Source organism: Cimex lectularius, unplaced genomic scaffold (assembly GCF_000648675.2).
Source record: "Cimex lectularius strain Harlan isolate CLEC.00 unplaced genomic scaffold, Clec_2.1 scaffold78, whole genome shotgun sequence".
Taxonomy (NCBI): Eukaryota; Metazoa; Arthropoda; class Insecta; order Hemiptera; family Cimicidae; genus Cimex; species Cimex lectularius.
In genome coordinates this window covers 1,323,362-1,346,420 of record NW_019392658.1, presented here as the reverse complement: position 1 = coordinate 1,346,420, position 23,059 = coordinate 1,323,362, and the positions used below count along the sequence as shown (strand labels likewise).

Here is a 23,059-nt window from a genome sequence, read left to right as displayed (position 1 = left end):
AAATCCCGAAGAAGTTTGTGATTTCTTCGTTGAAGAATTAATGTCTATCATGCCAGTGACAGCAGACTCACCGCATTTGCTGACTACTTGACGGAAGTCTACGTCGACCCTGAAGCAACTTTTCCTCCATCCATTTGGGCACGATGTAACGCAGACCTTAATTTGACGACCAACACATGCGTAGTACCATTCCCATCATGCTAAATTTTTCTCCTCGCATCATCCTAATATCCATATGTTTGTTGCGGGGCTGTTGGATATCCAAAGAATAAGGTACATCCTTTGGAACACTAGAGGAAATACTCCAAAGTTCTCGACTTCCACAGCAAAGAAGAGGAACGAATTTTTACAAGAACAAATTTTGATGTTCAAAACCGGCCAAATCACCCCTCTCGATTATGTCACACGAGTTACTTGGAACTAACCGGTGGAATTTACATTCGGTGGAATCGGTGGAGTTTATAATCACCCATGTTAAGGAATGTTAAGCTGAGGGAGACTTTACAGGATGTCACCTTATTATGTATGCCGACTGATGTTTAACTCCCGAATTCAATATTAAAAAATACATAGTAATTATGGCAGAGAGAGAAGATTGGAACAAAGGAATACCACTTCTTTCTAACACACCGACGGCTCAAAAGCCGTGGAAGGCCTGATTCATAGGATAAAGACAGAGTATGGACTAACTATAAAGCCCTCAATAAAGATCGAAACGTTGGCACAATAAAGAAAATGTTTTTCTGAAATCTACATCACACCAGACCGCATCTCACGATTTCTGGATAACTAACTATAAACCTGAGCGTTCGCATCGCCTTAAAGACGTTGAGGTGCTTTCTCGTCCGCAATTGACCTCATCATACGTTTGTTTGTAAGAAGGTGGCAGGCGACGCAATTCTGCTTACGAGGGAATGTTGCTCTTCTCAAAGTTCACAAGTAAAACAAAACAACGTTCCAATCTCTCTCAGAACAACTTACTACAAACACTAAAAAGAGAAGGGGGCATAACACGAAGTCTTGTGTCTTTTTGTATTCTTACTGAGGCTACTTCCAATACGCACACATTGGTTGCGTTCAGGAAGATACGACTGGAACCATTTCAATGCAGTACCCCATATTTATATCAACTTTTTGCATTTAAAATTTCATGGTCTAGGGTGTCAAAAGTTTTTGTAATATCTAGAAACAGTATAAGGGATTGTCCGCGTTTCGCACGTTCAAATTGAGCGCCATTAAAAAAATCAGCTGACAATTGGAACGTCGCGTTGGCGGAGGTATCAGCGGGTTCACTTTGGCAATTCGTGTCGAGAGACGTGGTTGTAGAAGTCCTTCAACCTGATGATGAGCTAAAAGGCTCGAAATCCTGATCGTTGCAAAACAACTTACTGTGAGTAGGAACTATCTTTTTAAAAAGGATTGTTCAAATCAATACAGACCACGGTCAAAAGATTAAGCCCTGTGCTTTTTGATTTTTGAAAACCAAATTGCCTCTATTTAAACTCGCTTAAAAATGATAATAACCTTTTTTAATTAGTTATTCAAAGGTTTTAGAACGTATTGAAAATAGGGATATGGGCATATAATTTTTAATGTCGGATAGGTTCCCATTTTTATGAACCGGTATATTTTTTTGACCATGCGGAAAAACCATACGGTTTCAGACTCGTTTCGGCTATCTTCAGTATGTTTTTACGACCAGACTGTCATCGAACATCAAAAGAAAAAAAATCCGTAAGCATGTGCATTTTGAAAGGATTGCATTAGTATTAATCGGAGTAGTTCCTTATTTGCCAAGTGCGAATATTTTTATTTTAAATTTTCGTCCTGTCTTTATTTGTTGTCTTGCTAACCTTATTTTTTCTCCTCCGCTTATTCCATAATTGAACTTTGAATGCATGCCGTCTACGCATGGTAAAGTATAGTTTACCTTTTATCTTGAAACAAGGGAAATCTCTCTGTCCGCACCATTTTGCTTTTTTTGTAAACATAATTAATTAATATTATTTATTTAATTAATCAGTATTTAATAATAACAGCTCTGTGTTAAGAATAATAAAAGTGCCCCTTCTAAAACTGTATTAGGCAAGCCCGCATTACTCACGTGAATAACTGAATTGTATCGGTTTGAAATGCTCACTTCTGTTTTCCAATAAAAAGGTAGTTTTTTAATCAATAGCAATCAATATCATTTTTATATTGTTATTGATATAGACAAGCGGTCAAAATAGGAGAAATGTTAACAATACCTGGACTACGGCGGGGAAGGGTCCAGAAGGGAAAAATAAGGTTACATATAGGTCATACTGAACTAGGCTATATATGTACCGGCAGATGACTTTTTTGTATGAACAATTGGTTGTGTGATTAATTAGAGATTAATTATGCAAAGATTACTGTATTAACTGCATTGAACGATTAGAATGATATGTAAAAGTAGAAACAAGCATTTCTTGTCTTCCTTGGACGCTCTAGAATCCCCTACAAAGGAAAGCTCAAGAAATGCCAAAATGGTAAAACTCTAGGGTAGAAGCTGCCATGGGAAGAAAAACCCCACGTTCAGACCTCCGAGGAGGTTTGCAAAAAGGGCGGGGGGTGCTACCAAAAGATCACTGGCCAGTCAGTAGTTGATTTGACATTGGTCAGATGTTCATGGGTCAATTACACTTAAGAGTTTAAAATTTTGTCACTGGTCAGTGTCCAGCGATGAGTTAGAAGTTGGGTTTTGAAAACGACTGTTGTTGGTTGCAAAAATGGAGACCTTTGTTAGATTTTTGGAGAGTTCTTCGGAAGGGCTTCGTCTGGCTTCGGCCTAGATACCTCCTTTGTATATTTTAAGCAGTTAATAAACTTTGTTTTGAATTGGAGGACCTGGATTATCACCCCGATGACGGATTCGGAAGAAAAACCAATCCCTACGAATATTCGACTCCTATTTTGATAACGACTAAAAAATAGGCCCCAAAAGTAGTTGAACACCGTTGGAATGGTAAAAATCTAGATAAAAGTGCAAATGTCATGGACACTCGGGGAAAATCTGGACCACCTAATATGAAAAGTAGTCCACAAAAGTAGTTGAAAAACATTGGAATGGTAAAAATCGACCAAGCCGTTTTCTAGATAAAAACAGAAAATCATGGAAATTCGGGAAAAATTGTGGCCTACCCAATGGGAAAACTGACGGATGGTTATTTTAATTATCTCCATTTGTTAGTTGTAGACAAGTTTGGAAACGAGGCAATACTATACAATAAACAAGGATTTTCAGTTCACCAAGTTTTTATCTATTTTGTTTACTCACGACGATTTTGTGTGAACTATTGATATTCAAATATTGGCACAAAGCGCAATCTGGACGTCCACTTGAAAATTGTTATATGTGTTGGTTTTATGATGATGTTGAGCTAAAAGCACTGACCTGGCGAAGCAGCGTCCATATACGGACGCCGTTTTGCCTTGGACTCCGGTTTAAATGTAAAATTTCTTCGAGGGGGGGGGACGCCGAGTTGTTAGGANGGAGCATGGCCACTTGTTTTACAGCATGTGTTTATGTGGTGTGCGTTTCACATCGGCGATAATTATCGGTGATTATATCGTACTTCGTATAAAGTTTGTACATTATTTCCAGAACAATGTTTTTTTATGTCCATACTATATCTATAACAATTTATATATAAATGTTAACTTGTACAGTTCAATTCATTGGATTATTGTCACACCAGAAAATTTTTATATTTTAATAATTGAACGATCTGCACATTGAGAATGATAAAGAGTGAATGTAATATTTCAGACACAATCAGATTTTCTTCCCTTATAATGTGAATTCATTCGCTAGGGGAAGTCCAGAAAATCGTTCACCCGAAGCGTCCTTAACCTCCACCAGCCCTAGGGACGTTTCTTGCCGTGGGGAAAGAAATCCGGACGGATCGAATACAAGTTAGTAAAACAAAATAAGGTAGACTATTCACAACGCATCATACAGACCTACCTATATAGAAATGTCGAACACGGCGGATGTCGCGGTCAAACCACTTGACAAACAATAAGTTTATTTATTTGATATAAAAAGTAATTTTTTTGTTCTACTGCCATATCTTATCATCGATCACTCATAATGTTTCATTTAATGCACTAAATAATTAAACAAACTTTACTCTTATGACTCTCTTATGAAGCTTATGCTTACAACCTACGTATAGTTAAGTCAATTTTAAACATTATCCACTTCTACTGGAAACTCTGATCCCTCGTTGGTATCTTGGGATGGCTGTCAAAAACTCTCATCGCAATTTTGACATTTACAAAATTGTTTTCCATTGGAAAAAAGTAGGCCAGGGAAGGAAACAATAACCTGACGGGGCGAGGTCTGGACTGATGAATATGGCAAGCGTTCGATCCCATGATCCAACTTTTCCTTGTTCCAGGCTTTGCCAGCCTCGTCGTGGTCGAGGGGTCAGAACCACACCTTTTCGAAACAAAAATTAATACAAATTCTACGGACTGGGTCGGTATTCGAACCCAGAACCTTAAGCCTGACAAATACTAGTCGGACGCCATACCACTCGGCCACCAGTGGTGTTCGTAGTTTATAGGACATTCGTGGGTATCAAAATTTCACTTTTCATCATGGCATAAAGGTTTTCCCAAGGTTCAATATCTCGGCTTAAGCACTCGCCACCCCTCAAGTTGCGAAAATGATATATTAAAAAATAATCGATCAATTTGGACCGTTTTGCCGCTGTTCATTTTATAAACGATTCTATTGCACGATTGACATGTATTTAGAAAAAGGAAACGACGGTTGACTATCATGCTATTCCATCCTACCGCATGACATTCAAAATCATAACCATCGAAAAGTCCATTCTGAAGCAATCTGAGTATTATGCCTTGTATACTTCATTATTGAAGATGTGTTAAAAAATCATTAGTTAGAAAAACCGTTTTCGTTCTGTTTTTCTTAATTCGATGTTTTTACAGAAATATGTGGCTAAAATTACGTCGGTGAGATCTGATAATTTATTAGACGGTAAATTCGAATAAGAAAATCTTTCAACGAGCAAAACAAGGAAAATAGGATGGGGAATCTGAACCGTGTATCTACTGCAACCTTCTCAATTTTACACACTTCCTTTTGCTATTTCAACGCTTTTCAAAGCGACGAGAAAACGTTGGGCGGCTATTTATCAAGGGCAGCCCTCTCGACAAAATACAGGGCAGCTGATCTAATTTAAAAGGTAGGAACGGCCCAAGGGCAGAAAAGGTCGCAAACGAGTAATGATAAACTTTTTAGGTAAAATCAAAGTCACGTCCAAACGGTGGGTGATTAGTGGATTCCAGCTCCACCGATTTGGTTTCGTTGAGCATTATTAACGACTGCGACATCAAGGATTACGTGTGAAAATAACATCCATTAAGCAATTCGTGAAAATATAGGTTTCAATGTTCGAACAATTAAACTTAAAAAAACATAAATCACATAGATATTGTACAATACATTAAATCGATTGGAGAAGCTTTCTGGTGATAGAAATTCTCAGTTAATTATAATCAATCTCATTCTAGGCGACCTGGTCACGGGGCCACATTGACTCTAGGGGCATATTCGGAATTGATTGGGAGGTAAGTCCTTTTGAAGCTGGATCGTTTATAAAGGGCACATGACATGAATATTTGGATTTTCGTCAGATCCATTGGAAGTTTCGATTGAATCCCATAAGTCAATGCCGTATGTACGTACTGGTTTCAGTATTTTGTTGTCGGGCACCTTATTGGTGACGGGAAGCCTAAAAATTCCAAGTCTAAGCGGGGCAACGATTCCATTCGCCAAAGAAGCCAAATATCTAGGGGTCACACTAGACCGCGGCTCACATGGAATCTACATCTAATTAAAAAAATCCAAAGAGCTAAAATTGCCTGGGTAAGGTTCAGAAGGCTCTCTGCTAAAAGCTGGGAATTAAACCCAAAAATGACCCTTTGCTCTATACTTGTATCATAAGACCAATGATGACATATTGGGGTGGACCAAGACATTTCAGGCTAAGGCGATCAAGCCGTTATGCGGCACTCAAAGAAAGGCTTGCCTCAGTGTCACTGGAACCATGAGTTCAACACTTGTTTTAATTTCGATTTGAGTAAAAGGTTTGAGGGATAAATAGATGTTGCGGTTTGTGGATCTTGTAGGGATTTCTTGATGTCGGGATGAGGGGTACGACAGCCTCGGTGACTCTTAGTACACCTCTTTTGGTGTGATTCCTTACTGAAATGGCTGTAGCGTACCGGGTTAATGCTTCCCAATCACAAAGGACGTACTTCTGCTTTCCCAGTCTTCAGGTGGTAGTTCAGAGGGCATATAGATACCTATAGTGTTCTTCAAATCTTATCTGCTGAGAAAGAGGAGTTCCTTCGCCTTCTTTTTTGATAAATTTATTTCTTAGCTTGTCTCATACCAGGTGCTTGAGTTTTTCTTTTTGCAGTACCAACTTAAGCAAATACCCCGGTACACCTGATTGTGGTTCTGGTCCATGGGTGGGAGGGTTGCACCCTTTGTGGCTAGTTAGTTTGTTCATTTCCTTCTATAAATCCACGTCCCGTAACCAACTTTAAAATAATCTTGTTGTATTTTCCTGAAGCAATTAGGCAATTTAGGCACCCCTAGGCACGTTTGGAACCGATAGAATACGCATTTAGTTCCTTGATAGCTGCCTGACTAAGGATAGTATGTAAATATGCGCACCTTTCATATTTTTCTGTAATCAGTTGTATTGCGTGGACCTAAGCTTGAAAAATTTTGAGATTAGTCTAAAAGGTGTTGTTTTGATGTTCCTTTTAGCCCTGCACCTACTCTCTAAAGCCTGGCTCTACCTTTTTTCCAAAGGTCTATATTATCTATGCCCACTTGGAAGGGTTCTGTCAAAGTTGAACCTATCACTCATTTTTACCGTTATAGTCATCTCAATTTCTTAATTATCTGCAGAATTTTTGGTGGCTACTATGAGGGGTAAATACTGAAGACAGATAGGAGGCGAATAGAGACAATTTGTTTTCATCTGATAAGGCCTGATCCGTGGAATAGAGAAAAAAACAAATTGTGAATTGTAGATTCTTTTAGTCGCAGCCCAGAGTGATTCGTGTGAGGTCTGAGTTTATCTTGGTGTATACAATTCAGATGTGCATACCTGTATATATGTATAGTTGTGTCTCCCCTTGAAGGGGCTTTATTCTTTTTTGTGTTGCAAATTGTGTTTTAATTATTTTATCTAGCAGACTACAAGGTCTAATTTACTCAATACACCGTAATTTAACATTCACTAATTATCAGTAATAAACGCAACAATCAAAACATGTTTAGTGGAACTACGCTAAATGACATCATGCGGACATTTTCTTTTCATTTTATCATTTTTTTCAACCTTGCTACATTTTTCTCCACTTTTCAGCATTTTCAAATAGGAATCGATATTCGTATGCAGCTGTTTAAAAGGGAGCAAAAGCGCATTTAGGGAATAATCAATAATGCAAGCCGGTCATATTAATATCAGCTGTGCTGGGGTTTAAACACTGATAACTTGTCCTATTACACAAATGCATTCCATACGTTGTATTTTCACGTAATCAACTCGACAATCACTATAAATTCATTATTTATCAAAAGACTCAGATTAACGGAAACCAGACTAAATCTGTGCTTCCCTTTCTTTAGAGCTTGGCAAAGAGACATTTTCCAATTATCTTCTTCTGAACCGGCACTGGATTATTTATTGGGCAGTCTACACTCGAGGGGCTTTGAATTATTCAAACGCACCTTCTTCAGTGAGGAACTATCTTTTTGTTCTTCTTACTGGCCATATCTGCGCAGGCTTGTTTTAGCTACTACAAATCTATATGCCTCCAGAGTGTCCAGTCAGCAGTTCTACTATCATTTTAATCCTACCAATGCCCTAATGTTAGTAGTTTTGTAGTCTCTGCTATGGTCCTTTCATGAACATTGCCTCTTTCCTGGAATACATTCCACTAAACCGAAGGAACAGGATAAGTTGTGAGGTGGCCTTCTGCATTTCGACTTCAGTAGATCTATTGTGCTCCTCTAAATCACTGACTAGCTTAGATTGTTAAAGGGCAACCTTCAAAGCTTTGCCAGCGTCTCCTTAGTGTATCTGTAGGGATCTTGCGTGTGGCTTTTTCTCTCCTAATTGTAAGAATCTACACCTACACAGACCCTCACAAAAACATAAAACGTGTTGCGGTCTCCTCTTTTTCTTGGCAGTTTCTACACAGGGTTTCTTCTGTCTGTACTCATATCCGCTGCATGTGCCTTCTTAGGCGGCAGTGCCCTGTCAAGAGTCGAACCAGATTCCTGTTGCAGTTACCGTCCAGTAATTCCTTTGTAAATATTTGCCTCATGCCTGGGTTGCTGCTCCATCAGTTTTTTGACTCATTAAGGATTCATTTTTGGAAATATCATTTTTCGTGATACCTAGCTAAGCCACTATAGGGTTCGAGGCCTAAAGAATTCATTGGTTCTTTTTTTTTAGTCAACAGATCCGCCATCTCACTCCCTGGATGTGCCGAAAGCCCAGGGTCAGGTCATTGGTGTCACTGACTTCTGCTTGGGTTTCTATTCTATTCCATACGCTTTTTGCCTTTTTGCCATGAGGCTAAGGCCTTAAGTGCCGCATGACCGTCGGAAAAAATTGCTAACATCCTGGAATGTGATTCGGGCCTTTTTATATCTCTGGTGTAGTGTTAAATTGCTATGATTTCAGCTGAAAAACTGTAACGGTTTTAGCAAAGTTTAAAGTCAGTTCAGACTTCGGATTCATCCCGACGACTCCGGCTTCCATGTCTCGACCCGTTTTTGAGCCGTCACTATACTAGCATTGAACCGAGGACTTATTCTAACACATTTTCTGATAGATCTCCGTTTTTGGCAATTTGGTTTGTCGTAAAAGGTTCAGGTCAATATGTGAACAGACTGAAGTAGGCCAATTCAATGGTATGTCCTAGTACCTAAACAAGAGTGTTTTTGTTATTTTCCCCAATGTATGACAGGTTGGAGATCCAAACGCTGTAGAATTTACTACCGCTGAGGTTTCGTTCCGCCTTCCTGTTCACGGAGATGAGTATTTTTTCCTTGAAATGACCCATCGTTATATCACTATTTGTAGAAATAGAAATACTAGTAAATGGTAATAAATAAATAAGGCAATTACATGTTTCAGGTAACTTAGGCTACCAAGATAACACATAACAAAATATCACAGGAACTTGTGCTTCTTAGAAAAAAAAAAGTGGTTGCCTTCCTGTCCGTATAGATGACTATTTTTCTGTTCAAATTATCAAACGTTGTACTCAATATTTGTAGAAATAGAAATATTTAATTGAGTTTTAATCATTCCTGAGCAAATATATGCCCGTTAAAATTAGGAGAGAAACCGAGTCCGATTACGGTTCGATCGGTAAACCGGCTGTCAAAAATATAACCTGATATGGATAAATTCAATGTCCCGCCTCATCCCGGAATAGACAAAACATAGCTTCGGAACGGGTTTAGATTGTTGTTAATTGGTTGTGACAAGGCCGAAAGTCTACTGTAGAATGCTTGGAATACTAAATGGGCTCTCGGCAACCCACGAATCGCTCTTGACATACTCGCAAACTGGCATCCCTAACGAATCAACTTAAGAGGACAGTATTTTCGACTTTAATATACCTGGACTGAAGGCAGTGACAATATTAACCGGATTAATTCCGTGAGGATGTCCGTTACTCTGGGGCAACCGACCCGACTCGCCCATCAGTCCGTCCCCACGATGAATTATTTATCATAAATGATACGAATTTAAAGGTCATCGTTGCTTTCTTTGAATTAAAACCGAAAGAAACTGCGGTATACCCCTAGATGCCTATATTTATTTGCCTACACGATGAATAAATTCACAATAACCGCTCATAAAGATTTGTACAGGGAGGTCAAATACTATCAGCATGATCACTATTGAAAACGAGTAATTGTTACCTGTATAATAATGGCGTTCTTCAAATGTTAAAGTTGTGAAAAGTTAAACTTTTAAAGAATTTCAATACTTTACATGATTAAACATTTTCTTTCTGTAAATTACCATAAAGCTAAATAATTTACGTTTTGATGATGATGGTGGATACTAGGAAGAGGGGGTTTTTGTTCTCCAAGCACTGCCTCCATCTGGCTGATGGTACTTTCTTAGTTCCTTAGTTCACTGCAATCGACTTGATCCTTCTCCTAAGAAGTAACTACTAGGTCATTGACTGTTCAGAGATGAAAATCATTGAGGGAAACGCAGCGACCCACCGTTCATAACTATAAAAGCCGGATTATATCCCTACAATGGTGTGCACATGGTGGTATTGAAATGGGATGCTTGATTATTAGGTTCTTCCTCCCTTCCAAACAATTGATGATACTAGGAAAAGGGGGTTTTTGTTCCCCCAAGCACTGCAGCCTTCTGGCTTATTGTACTTTCTTAGTTCCTTAGTTTAGTGCAATCGCCTCGTTCCTTCTCCTAAGTAGTACTAGGTTAATGACTGTCGTTTCTACATTTCTTTTTCCAGGGTGTTCTTTATATCTCAGGTTATGTCTCCATTGAGCAGTTGCTTCGCATTCGGGGGTTTCTTCCTCCCTATTGCATAACCTTGAAATGTGGTCATCGTTGTGTAGATGTTCTCTCAGATGGCAGTGACCGGGAGTCCTTATACTCCTCTGAATTTAGACCTCTCTACCTGTAACAATTAGTTTGTCAGTCTTGGTAAAGGTTGTTTTAACGTAAGTGTCTAGAAACTCCTCATTACATAATCTGCAAATGGGATCATCGCTGTATGTAGATGTTGTGTAGAAGGTTTCTCAGATGCCAGTGACCGGTTAGTAGTCCTACCACTCCTCTGAGTTTGGCCGTCTCCAATTGCAGCAGTGCTTTTGCCAGTCTTGGTGAGGAATGTTTTATCATAAGTTTACTATGTCTAGCACCGCTAGAGTTTTTCCACTTCTCCTTTCCTCTTTTTTAAATCCATTCTGTGATGGAGGGTTCTCTTTGTTTTATTATCCCAACAATAGATTCAGGGCCTATATTTGGTCTTGCAGATCTTCCTCTGACGGGTGTATCTGCATTTTCATTACCCAAAATTCCTATCCGTCCTGGTCCTTAGGTTGTTGGGTTTCTTCAGGTTTTCGAGATTTTGGATGCATTCAATATACATATAACTTACATCTTACAATTGAAATAATCAAATTGTAATTCTGAACCTTTTATGTATTTTTAGGAACAGGAGGAATGCTATTGGAAGTTTGTTAAAGGTGTAATGCTTTAGCACTTATTTTTTAAGTTCCATTTTTTCACGTGTTTTTCGGAATTGAAACTCTGTTGTAGAGCAAATGTTGTTCTAACTTTCACCGTGTTTATTGCAGTTCGGTCGTTTCCAATGATTTTGTTCCGCATATCCTCGCTGTTTTGGACACCTTTGCCTTCTCACCATCTTATGTTCCTGCCCCATGTGAGTCTTTGGTATGTAATTTTTTCAAGCTTTCCAACAAAAAATTGAAAACGCAGTATTACATAATAATGAAATTGCAAAATTATCAAGCTTCGTTGTTTATCCACCACGTGTGACCTGCCCCAAAATACCATTTGAGACCGATGACTGAATATAAATTCGGATAAAATTTTTGCATTACATATGAAGCGGTTCGAGGGCTGAGAGAGAGGCGGACTAGGTCGATGGAAAACATAATTAAATATGAGGATGTGAGAAATGAATTTTTTCCACGTAGCCGTAGAGCGGCGGCTGCTAATGTTTATCGTTATTGCTCCGAGGGGGGCACTCGACTGCGTCCCAGGGAATAATATCTTGGGAATGTCATCTTACCATGTAACATCCCATGGGGCCACCGGCCATTTTAGTTTCTCATCATGGGTGCCTCACAGTTTCCTTCAACCCCATTCGTTGGAAAATTCAACAAATACATCGTATTTCTACACTGAATACAAGTGCTTACAAGCGATTTAGTCATTCTTCAAATTCTACTTTTAATTTCTATTGGAATTATTTGATTTCTTGAAGAATCATTATTTTACAAAGAAAACAATTTGGGTGTGATCACCGTTAAGGTGCCTGAAAGATCAAATAAAGAAATTTGTGGTTAGAATGGGTGAGATAATGAATGCAGATGATAAGTCCTCGAGGGACTACTCAAATATTTTCCTCCATTACCAAATATTTTACGAAGTCCTTTGATGTGGAATGATGCCTGCAAATTTAATTTTAATCTCTGCGGAGGAAAAATATTGCCTGGGTTCACGATTTTTTTTAACGTTTCCAATTGCATTAATTTTTAATAATTTATTTTTATATTTATTAGGTTTAGTGGTCCGCTTGACCAAATAAATTCTTTTCAATTAATTAAGGCTTTGGTTGAGATAAAAAAAGTCAGAGTCACGAGCGGAATTCGAACCCACGATCTTCGGCTGAATACGCCGCGGCTCACCACTTGAGCTATCGTGACTTCACTCCACTCGGACACTAACTTCCCATCTCAACCCCATCTTTTTGAATTTGTAAAATGGCAAAAAGGAGGGAAAATTGAAAAAGGTGGTGTTGACATGTGAAGTTTGTGTCCGAGAGGATCGAAGACGCAATACATCAAGTGGTTCGAATCCCACTCATGACACTGACTTTTTTATTTCAACCAAAGCCTTAATTAATTGAAAATAATTTTTTAATAATATTGTTCTCTTTGTTGTAATTAATGTTACAAATTTTTTAACGTGACAACAATGGGACCTTTAAAAACCGAATTTTAAACATTTATACGAACCTGGGATTATTGATTTTAAGGACACTTTTTTAGCGATACTAGGTCAAAAATATTTGACAAGTGTCCGAGCGTTCTTACTAATGTGTGGTGATGTTTCAGAAAAACATTTTCTTTATCTTGCAATCGTTTCGATTTTTATTGAGATCATCTTCAGGGCTCAAACTTTGTTTTCTGCGTAATTGTGCCATTCTTGCGTGTCGTGTTGAGAGTGCCCTCTCGAAACGTTGGCACGATAAAGAAAAGGTTTTTCTGAAACCTACATCACACCAGACTGCATCACACGATTTTCGAATAATTAGTTCTTACTAATGTATCCTAGGAACCAAAAAAATAAAAAATAAAAACAAAAACAAAAATAAAAAATAAGTACATTTTATTGTACTATTCTGCCTTTGCCACGCATATATTTGAAGGTACATCAATAGATTTTTTAATGTAGGATAAGACTTAATTATGCAGTGTCATCTTAAAGGAGATTGGATATGCAGGGTGATTCACTACTCGAACGACAAAGTTCTTCAGGTGCTTCCACACCTGAAATGCAAAAAAGTTCCTATGAACCATGGTCCAATTCTCAACGTTTTGTAGATATTCGACATTTTATGTTTTTCAAGAATCTACGATTTTGGTTATACATCTACTGGTAGTTGTTGAACTATTTATTTTTGGAGAAATCCAGAAAAAAACATTGAAAAGGGCGTCAAAATTCCATTAAGAAGGCACTTTTCTAGAACTTTTTTGGTAAAAAAAGCTAAATCTTTCAAAAACTGCTAAATTTAAAATTAGTAAAAAAACTAAATTTACAACCTCATTTTAAAAATTAACCGTAGAGGTTGGCAAATTTCATAACTATTCCTTCGTTTAATAAAGCTTTCTAGCGGTATACCATTTTCTTTAATTACATCGAAACAAAATGTAGAAATTTGAGTCTAAATTTAAAAAAAAGTGGTGAGGTGTGAAAAAAGGGTTTGGGGTTAATCTAGTAATTCGATAATTCGATTTTTGTCCTAGGTAAAATTTATTTCCCAACTTTAACTTAACAACTCACAAAAAAAAAAAAGAAAAAAAAGAACAACAATTCAGAAGCTGTGAAAAATAAAAAAGCACAAAAATTTCAACGTAAACATTTAACAAAACAGCAAAATTACGTTGAATTTTTCTTTTTTTGTGCTTTTTTGTTAAGTTAAAGTTGGGTTTTACAACTTCGGTGTTGTTCTTCTTATTGTTTTGTCTGTGTTTAATGTAGATATTTTGCCTATATTTTTTGCATTGGTTGTTCACTATGTTTATTGTCTCTTCTTAAGTGGTTTTTTTACGTTGAATTTTTCCTATATGTGCTTTTTTTATTAGGTTTTTCCAATGCTCTTTTCATTTGTAATCAAATTTACAGTAGGAGTAAGATTTTATTCTACATTCTTATCTCAAATACAATTGATTATCGGGACTTCTTAGTCCAATTTGGCATGTAGAGTAACCTTGTGAAGGATTGACGTCTTTTTCCTGTACATACTTATTTTATTTAATTTATTATTAATTATGATTTTAAATTTCTTATGCAAAGACGGTTGAGGAGAAAAAATCGGAAATAACCTTGTTTTTCTCACTTATAATGACATAAATGGAAGGATTGTTTACATAATAAAACGTAAAATGATTCATCTTACCAATACTTGTAAAATCATCAAAATTGGATGAAATTCAGAGGAGTTTTGAATTTAGGCTAATCGAGGGGTTTAATTAGTATTTAAGTGTCTCAAAGGGTGCTTAAGGGCAGACCGTTTATTACCATGCCGTATAGTGGAACATGTATTTTATTTTACTATTCGTTTTAATTGTAAACTTATTTATTATAAGGGTGCATAAAACGAATATGAATTGCTTAAAAAATAGACTTACTTAATACGAAGCGCCTTTTGGTATTAGTAATTTTTATGTATCTAATATCGTTTCATACAATGGTGCTTATTATTTTTATACCTTCTTCTTTATAATAACCATTGAATATAAAGTAGTAGTACAACGCAGGAAATCATACCGGCTGTAAATTACGTCCGTAATGTTTTTAATGGTAAATTAAAAGTCCTCCCAGAACTTCTCAAGTTTTTGAGCGATGAATTCTGTGTGTTTTCTGCAGCTTCAAAGTGAAGCTTTTTTTTCTATTAATAGAACCTGGAATAAGTGAAAATCTTAAGGGGCAATCCCAGGCGAATAATGTAGATGGGGTATGACATCCCAGTCAAGCTTTAACTACTTCTGGCGCGTCTGCAGAGATCCTTATGGAAACTATCCCCTTGCGATTTGCCAATGCTTTTTTGGTAAATTGTTGACTTCAATCGCTCCGATTGTGTGCAGTATACACTAGAATTAACGCCTTGGTTGGAAGGAAGAACTTTATAATCAATTAAATGCACAACCTTTTTGGGATGAAATCCGGCTTTTGAAGTTGATAACGGTGGGGCGCTGGGTTTTCTCAAGGATTTTCAACTTTGAACATCGCTGTAGTCACTTTTCATTCTCAGTTATCCATAAAGTTAAAAACGGGTTTAAATTATGTTTTAGGATGGGTAACGAAAAAGCAGACACACTGACCAGAGGAGGATTTGCGAGACCATATATAAGCCCTGTACCTATTCTTGGGATAACAAAAACAAATGTAGATCCCTCCACCACAGAATGGATCCAAAAATGACAAAAGGAGGTGTGTATACACTCTAGAAGTGTTAGTCGCTTATACTAAAACAAACCTAACGTACATTGGCAAACTCACTGCAAGAGTTAAAGAGATCTAAATTCATAGGAGTGATAAGAATACCGCTCACTGGCATCTGAGAAAACATCTACACAATACATTCAATAATGACTCCATTTGTAGGTTATGCAATGAGAAGGAAGAAACAGTAACCCATACAGTAACCCATATCATCTTTGAATGTGAAGCAAGCGCTCAATGTCTCTGGGATACTAAGAAAACCCAGGGGAAGGAATTGTAGCAACCACAGACAATGTGCTAGTACTTCTTAAAGATCAAGTCGATTTCGCGAAATAAAGAACTGGGAAGGTACTATAGTCCAGAAGGCTGCAATGCTTAGGAAACACAAACCCACTTTCTAGTATCTATATTCAACATCATCAGCTGTTTGGATGGGAGGAAGAACCTCATAATCAAGCATTCCCATTCGATACCACCATATGCACGACCTTCTATGGATCTAGCTTTTGGGGTTGTGAACGGTGGGTCGCTGCGTTTCCCCCAAGGATTTTCATCTCTGAACATAGCTGTAAAGTCACTTTTCATTACCAAGTATGAATCTTTTTAAAAATAGATTTACATTTCATTTTAGGGTCAAATCACAGATGGAGGTGTGCTTCTCAGTGAGCGTGTAATGAACCCGTCGATCCGACAAATATATCCTGCTATCAGATACGTTCAACCTCTTGTATGAGATAAGTTAAGATTTTCTGCGATGTTTCGTGTTATTTGACAAAAGCTTGAATTTATAGCTGTTTGCGTCTTCTAAGTCAAAATTTACGGTTCTGAACCGAACAACTTGCGGAGGTGCTTGTAACGAAAGCGTCATCACCACAAATTTTTCAAGAAGTGTGACCCGCTGCTTTCAAGAAGAATGACGAAAATGCACTATTTTTTCCTCCATTTTAAATTGTAAAAAACTAGTAAAAAGACGAAGATCTCGTACGAAACTGAAGTAAGACCTTAAATAACCCCTATGTAACTAAGGGTGTGTAAACAATAATGACTAAATAAACTTTCCTTCAAACAAGAGAGATAAATCGAATTATTGTATAATAACGTATAATAGAATAATATACAATCGTCCAATTACGTGATTGCTTATAACACACCAATCTAAATTCATAGATATTCACAGATGCTTAGGGAATATAGGGGCCGATGTTACAAAAAAATATGACCTTTGCAATAAGAGCTATAATTTTCCTGGAGGTCATGAACTGGTGGCAACTATAAAATTGTGTTTTGGTGGTAGAGGGTGAAGGATGCCAGCCTCCCCCAGGGTGCAGTTTGATTGTAATGGTCTCCACGAGACATACTGATATGACGCTCTCTCCATCTCCTTACATCTCCCACGGCCCACCTATAATAACATATTAGTCTTCAGAGACAACCTCCCAACTGGATTTTTCATTTCCGGCAAAGGGTTTTTTGCGGTTTTTGAGAATAGACTCTCAGTTTCGTTCTCATTTAAAACTGACCATGGAGGACGAAAGGGCCTTCTCGAAATGACAGTCCAGAAGAAATTCAACGTCTCCTGAAGTAATTTGACTCTTTCCTTATTGCGTAATAATCATTTCGAACCACTCAGCATGTATAAATTAAAAATATCTGCTTTCACCTATTGTCTAGGCTGAACAGTTCGCAGCTATCGTCTGTAGATCTGCAATAACTTAATAAGGGATGTCAGGTAGTCTTTTAGCCAAATGAAAAATCAATTGCAAATTACAAGCTTGTGTTGAGTTAACCTTTTCTGACAGACGAACTACAAGAAAAGTTGTGATGTTCCTCCTTTAGGTCGGTGGGGGTGATGAACCTGCAGTTTAGTCGTTAAATTGTCACAGATTCAGCACTGAAGATGACGAAAAGCCGAAGCACTTCTGAAATTAAAAAAAAATCGAGAATAAGCGGAACAAAATGATCTAAACCTCAAGTATCACGTAGCAGATCAAGTGTCTATGCCGGACAGTTAACAGGTGTCGTCTACAGATGTGCAATGACACCTATTAATGAATGGAGCATGTCAAGCAGACTTTTAAGTAAAACTTAGTAACCATCGCAAATCAATCACAGGGTGGTAACCATGCTTAGGATAGTAAAATTACAAGAAAACTTGTGATGCTCCTCCTAGAGGCCTTCGGGATGATGATCATGATAAATTGCCACGGAAATAGGACGGTATATGGTCGAGAGACAGCAGAGCAAACGCCGAATGTTTTGCCAGTGACCTTACCGAAAATTTCAAACCAACCTATATATCAATGGCAGCTTACTTTACGTAACAACGACTACACAAGGAGAAAATATAAAGCTACCTAAAGAAATAGTACAATAAATTAACAACTTTTCTTCTAAAAAGATTCCAGGAATGATCTTATCACTGAAGAAATATAAAAAATGCGAAAAAGAGGTTAGCTAAACTAACGTACCTATTTAACGCTTGCAATCAGACTGAAATATGTTCCAGCATCTGGAAATTCGCAGAAGTCATTATGATACAAAAACCGGGGATACCGGCGAACGTGGTAAAATCATAGAGACCAATATCGCTATTACCTACAGTCTCTAAGCTTTTCGAAAAGTTATTACTAAAAAGAATAAAACCCATTTTAGAACAAAAGAAAATCATCCCTGACCACCAATTTGGATTTCGAACATTCAGCCAAGACCAAATTCACCGAGTAACGGACGTAATAGAAAAATCACACGACGGAAAACAAATTTGTTCTGTTTTATTCCTTGACGTCTTACATGCTTCTGACAAGTTTTGGCATGAAGGACACATAAGTAAGCTAAAGGGGATGCTACCAAAGTAGTATGTAGATATTATCAATTCCTACCTGACAGACGTTTTATACTTAAACAAGAAGATCGATATTGGGAACATCCAATAATAACAATAAATGCAGGAGTGCCACAAGGTAGCATATTAGGTTCAGTACTTGTTATACACCAGTGATTTTCGGAAAATAGGTGGAGTTAAAATTGCAACGTTTGCAGATGACACAGCGGTGATATCAGTAGGGCCTTGGTCAACCATTCATCCAAAATCTTTCACAACATTTGTAACAATAAAAACAAATGGGCGGTCAAGGATTATCGGAAAAGTCCAGACTACAAGGAGAAATCCACAATATTTTCGGTTGATAAATGCGAGTGTACGTGCTTAATAATTCTGTTATACATGTAATAGTCAATTTTGGTAGAAAATGCCGTAAGAATTCAGTTTAAAATGAAAATGGATTCACACGCTTTAAACTAGATTTAAACTTGCTGTTGTTTTATGAAGAGGTCGTGTTTGTTAGAAATTATGACCACGTATTCGCCCGTGGGTCGTTTTACACTGTTGTAAGTACTGCTACTAACCGTTTATATTTTCTTTTTTCCAGACAAGGATGAGCTTCCTGTGGAAGCAGAGTCGGCCATGTCTCCAGCCAGCTCTTCGCCCATCTCATCCCTTCACAATTCCGAGGACAGCGATTCAGGTCAGTGAAAATTTGAGCTTTGTGTCTCGACTCAGCATGTAAATAAAACCTTTAACGTTTTACAAACTGCTAAGGCGGGAAAAATAAACTCTTCTCGCTCCTTCAGAGGTGTGTTGTTAAAAATTGCCCGTTCCAGTTCAGTTTCTTCTGGACGAATAATGATAGGGCTAAAGAAAATAAATCGCACCAAACGTATTAACAATAAAGGGATTTTCTTCTTTGAGAAAGGATACATAAAATCATTAGCTGAGGGAGAGCTCCTGCGAGTTCGAAAAGACCTTTCAAACGTAAAGTAAAGAATGTAAAAAGCGCTGTGAAGTTCAATAAAAACTGAGTTCAATAAATTCTATTTGCAATTCTTAAATTAGGCAAATAGAAAAAGGAAGAAGAAAACAACAGTAAATAATTAATTAACGCCCAATGCCACAACAAGCTTGGTTTGAGTTATTCGTTTCGTGTTTTTTCAGAGTAGGTTAAAATATTTTATTAGCCAGAAACAAAATTAATTATGATTAATGAATATTTATTTTCCTTAAAAGCATGGTTTGAAGTCGAGATCTCGCCTGGGTAGCCCAGGTCCCGGTGGGGGGGGGGGTGCAGCGCTGTACCTTCCACGATGGTCTACAACGGTTTAGGGCTACCGGATCGAAGAGAAGGTAGTGGTCGACGGCGATGTACGACAACTAGCGACGTTTTATTGCTCTAACCGCACTACGGAACCGTCATTTAACGGCTTCCTTAATAGGTAGTAAACTCCCAATCTGTCCGTAATGTAAGCTTTAAAACAGACATCAGAAGGGTTCTTGAGAATAGCGTAGTCTCTAGACACCCCACATCAAGTTCTCTTCTACTTGTGAGAGATATCTAGAAAAAAGACTTTTAACAAATCAGCATCTCGCTTCGACACTTGAACAGCGGGGGCTGTTCTTTTCACAGATGAATGCCGCTGTGGTTTGTGTTTAATTGTTCAAAGACAGTCAATTATGGAATCGACATCCATGCTCATACCGAACTGGTTATCATACGGAATGGATCATTGACTGCACTAAAGTACATTGAGGAAGTTCTTCTGGAAACTGTTGTCCCATACGCTCCTTTTATTGGAGACAACTTCGTGTTAATGCATCATAATGCTAGACCGCATGTAGTTCGATTCTACTCATTACTTGAAAGATGTAGAGATTACCATAATGAATTGGCCAGCACTTTCTCCTGACATGAACCCCATAGAACAGTTATAAGACATGATAAAGAGATAGGCGTCGTTGCATCCAACAAGTGTTGAACAGCTTGAAAGACGCTCTTGTTGAAGAATATAGATCGAAAACGTCACGTAGGAGGGAGAAGAATCTCTTGACTCCGAAACTTGAACTACCTACCTTCAATTCGGTAATATGTAACAATGAGATAGGAAATATATTTATTATATATTACCCATTGGTAGTTCGCCAATGACGGTAAAATGTTGTCTGTTTAATTGATGCTTGTGTCAATAACACTGTCACTATCACTTAGTAGAAGATCTCGAAGCCATAGTCTCTTCAGCCGGCGAGGATTGTTCGAGGGAATTTGTCGGGTTGCGAGTTTTTGGATGTACTAATTTTCGGTGGTTGGGAGGGGTTTGTGAAATGGAATATTGGTGGTTTGGACGAATGTAATATTTAACCCTTTATGGCCGAATGTTGTCTTAGAGCAAGACGAATTTTAGCCATTTTGTTAAAATGTCAGCTGGGAATCCAGTAAGTTTACTGATTGGCGCCAAATAAATCAGTGTTGTCAATAGACGGTCCAACACTGCGCCCTGAACATGCGAGATTAACCTAACCTTAAATAAAATTTCACAAGATGGATTGCTCTGAAGCAACTTTGGACAAAATAAGTTAAATTGAAAACTTGACATAAAACGTTTTGTCGCTACTTATTATATTAATAATCGATACAGGACGCAGTAGTGGATTTAAGAACCAGCTGGAGATAGATGATTTCAAGATGGAAATTTTAGTTGGCGCCAAAAAAAAACAAAAAAAAAACAAATCAGTGTTGCTATTACACGGAATGAATCATTGAAGGAAAAAACTACACCAGCCCACTCACGGGATTCGCTTAGTTTTAGCAAATTTGCGAAATATGATATTTTTGCCTGGTGCAACGTTGGGCATGAATGGTTAAGACTGTATAAGTAGTTTCGTTTGGTACATAAAATGGAGCATCAAGGATTTTTCATAGGATTAGGCAGTACGAATGAGGCGGATGTTGGAACGTTTGGCTGAACCACACACTTCCAGTCCGTAAGTCCTGATCGGCTAAACTATGGTGTTGTAAAGTAGCCTTTTGGCCATGTAAGTCAGAACGTTTGTCAAGAAATTGTGTAATAATCCTGAATCGTGTCATAACTTCTAGACATTTCAGTCGTGTGTGAGGATTCCACGTCAAGCGTTTGTCGATATACAATCCGAGGTTTTATTCTTTTCTTTTCACACCAAGAGCTGTGAGGTGTTGAAGATTTTGAGTGGAACATGATCGCAGTTACTAGAGAGAATTGTAACGTATGCAAATGTGGGATGGGAAATATTCTGAAAGAGAATTGTCTTCAATGACTCGGAAAAAACAAGCAGTGAGACTGTGAAATATGAGTAGGTAAAGGGAAGGATGCCCTTGAGCATGAACTGCAAACCCAGGTGCCAAACTCGATCTTGGCTTACGTCAAGACAGGTTCCAGATCTGCTCCTACTCAAGAGAGGAAATGCCTGCCCCACGATGGGATCGTTCAAGTTGCGAAAACCAAAGTGATGCCCGGGGTTATATGTTGAGAGTTTACGATTGATTTCTTTTAACAATGGATTAAAAGTGCCATGATGATCGCCGACCTTTGGAAGAAAACTGCACTCTAAAAAGAAGAAAGTATCACCAAAAATGTTACATTAAAATCTGTGGTTCCACATCGGTAGTCTCCCCTTTCAGTATGTCATGACATAACACCAATACGCAAATGAAACTTTTTTTGAGCGATGATTTCATCATATCAGGTGTTTCTGAAAGGTTTTCAGTGCTGATTCTCAATATGACTTCAGTTTTTTCTACCACGTCAGGATTTTTCACAAATCGAATTCGATATAATGGCAAATTTTATTACCGGAATCAACGAGAACCCATAATTTAGATTAATTTATTGAGAGATGAAACACTTTATAAACTTTATATTACTATGCAAGAAAACTAAATACATTTTTACAGTCATGTATAAAGTGTGTAAAGTAGTAAGTTCATTTCTTGGTTTTCCGTGTTGACCCATCATCCTTGCAGTCTCGCTTCAGCATTCAACAGTAATCTGCCATCATGCTCGAATTCCAGTTTCCCTGATATCTCCTTTCCATTTCTCTTATATCCGGGGGAACCTTTCACCATGCTACTCGCTGAAGTCACCAAGATTCTCGGGGAAATAGTCTCCTCTACGGGAAATTCTCTACGTCTATTATAATAGAAACGATGGAAGAAGATTTTATGAAGTCATAAATTTAATGTTGGATTACATGCTTGTTATTCTACAAATGTCCACTATTTCTATTTTACAACTGAATCCTAGAAGTCTCTTGAATCCTCTTTCAGGTTTATCGCTCAAACACATTTCCCATGCTAGAAGAGGTCTTGTAATAAATAACATTCCTATTAATCCATTTACGTTTTAGTGGTTAATTGGCCTAGTTACTTCTTTCAATTAATTATCCTTTCTATGTACGGTCTTGGTTGAGATAAAAAGTCAGTGTCACGAGCGGGATTCGAACCCACGACTTCGGCTAAATACGCCGCTGCTCTACCACTTGAGCTATCGTGACTTCGATCCTCTCGGACAGAAACTCTTCATCTCCAACGAAATCGTTGAAAACAGATTGATCCGAGACCTCAAATACAACACGACAGAACACACGGCGCGAAATCTGTGGCACTGCCAAAGCGCCACAAGTCGCGTCTCAATAT

At 37.8% G+C, this 23,059-nt stretch overlaps 1 protein-coding gene across 1 annotated transcript in view; it reads left to right on the top strand.

Moving 5' to 3' along the window:
* LOC106663273 (zinc finger protein 423 homolog) overlaps window positions 1-23,059 on the top strand; it is a 150,466-nt gene that overhangs the window by 29,505 nt on the left and 97,902 nt on the right. The window contains exon 3 of the mRNA XM_024224808.1: window positions 18,989-19,084. Coding sequence (XP_024080576.1) covers window positions 18,989-19,084 — 96 coding nt within the window. The remainder of the gene's footprint in view (window positions 1-18,988; window positions 19,085-23,059) is intronic.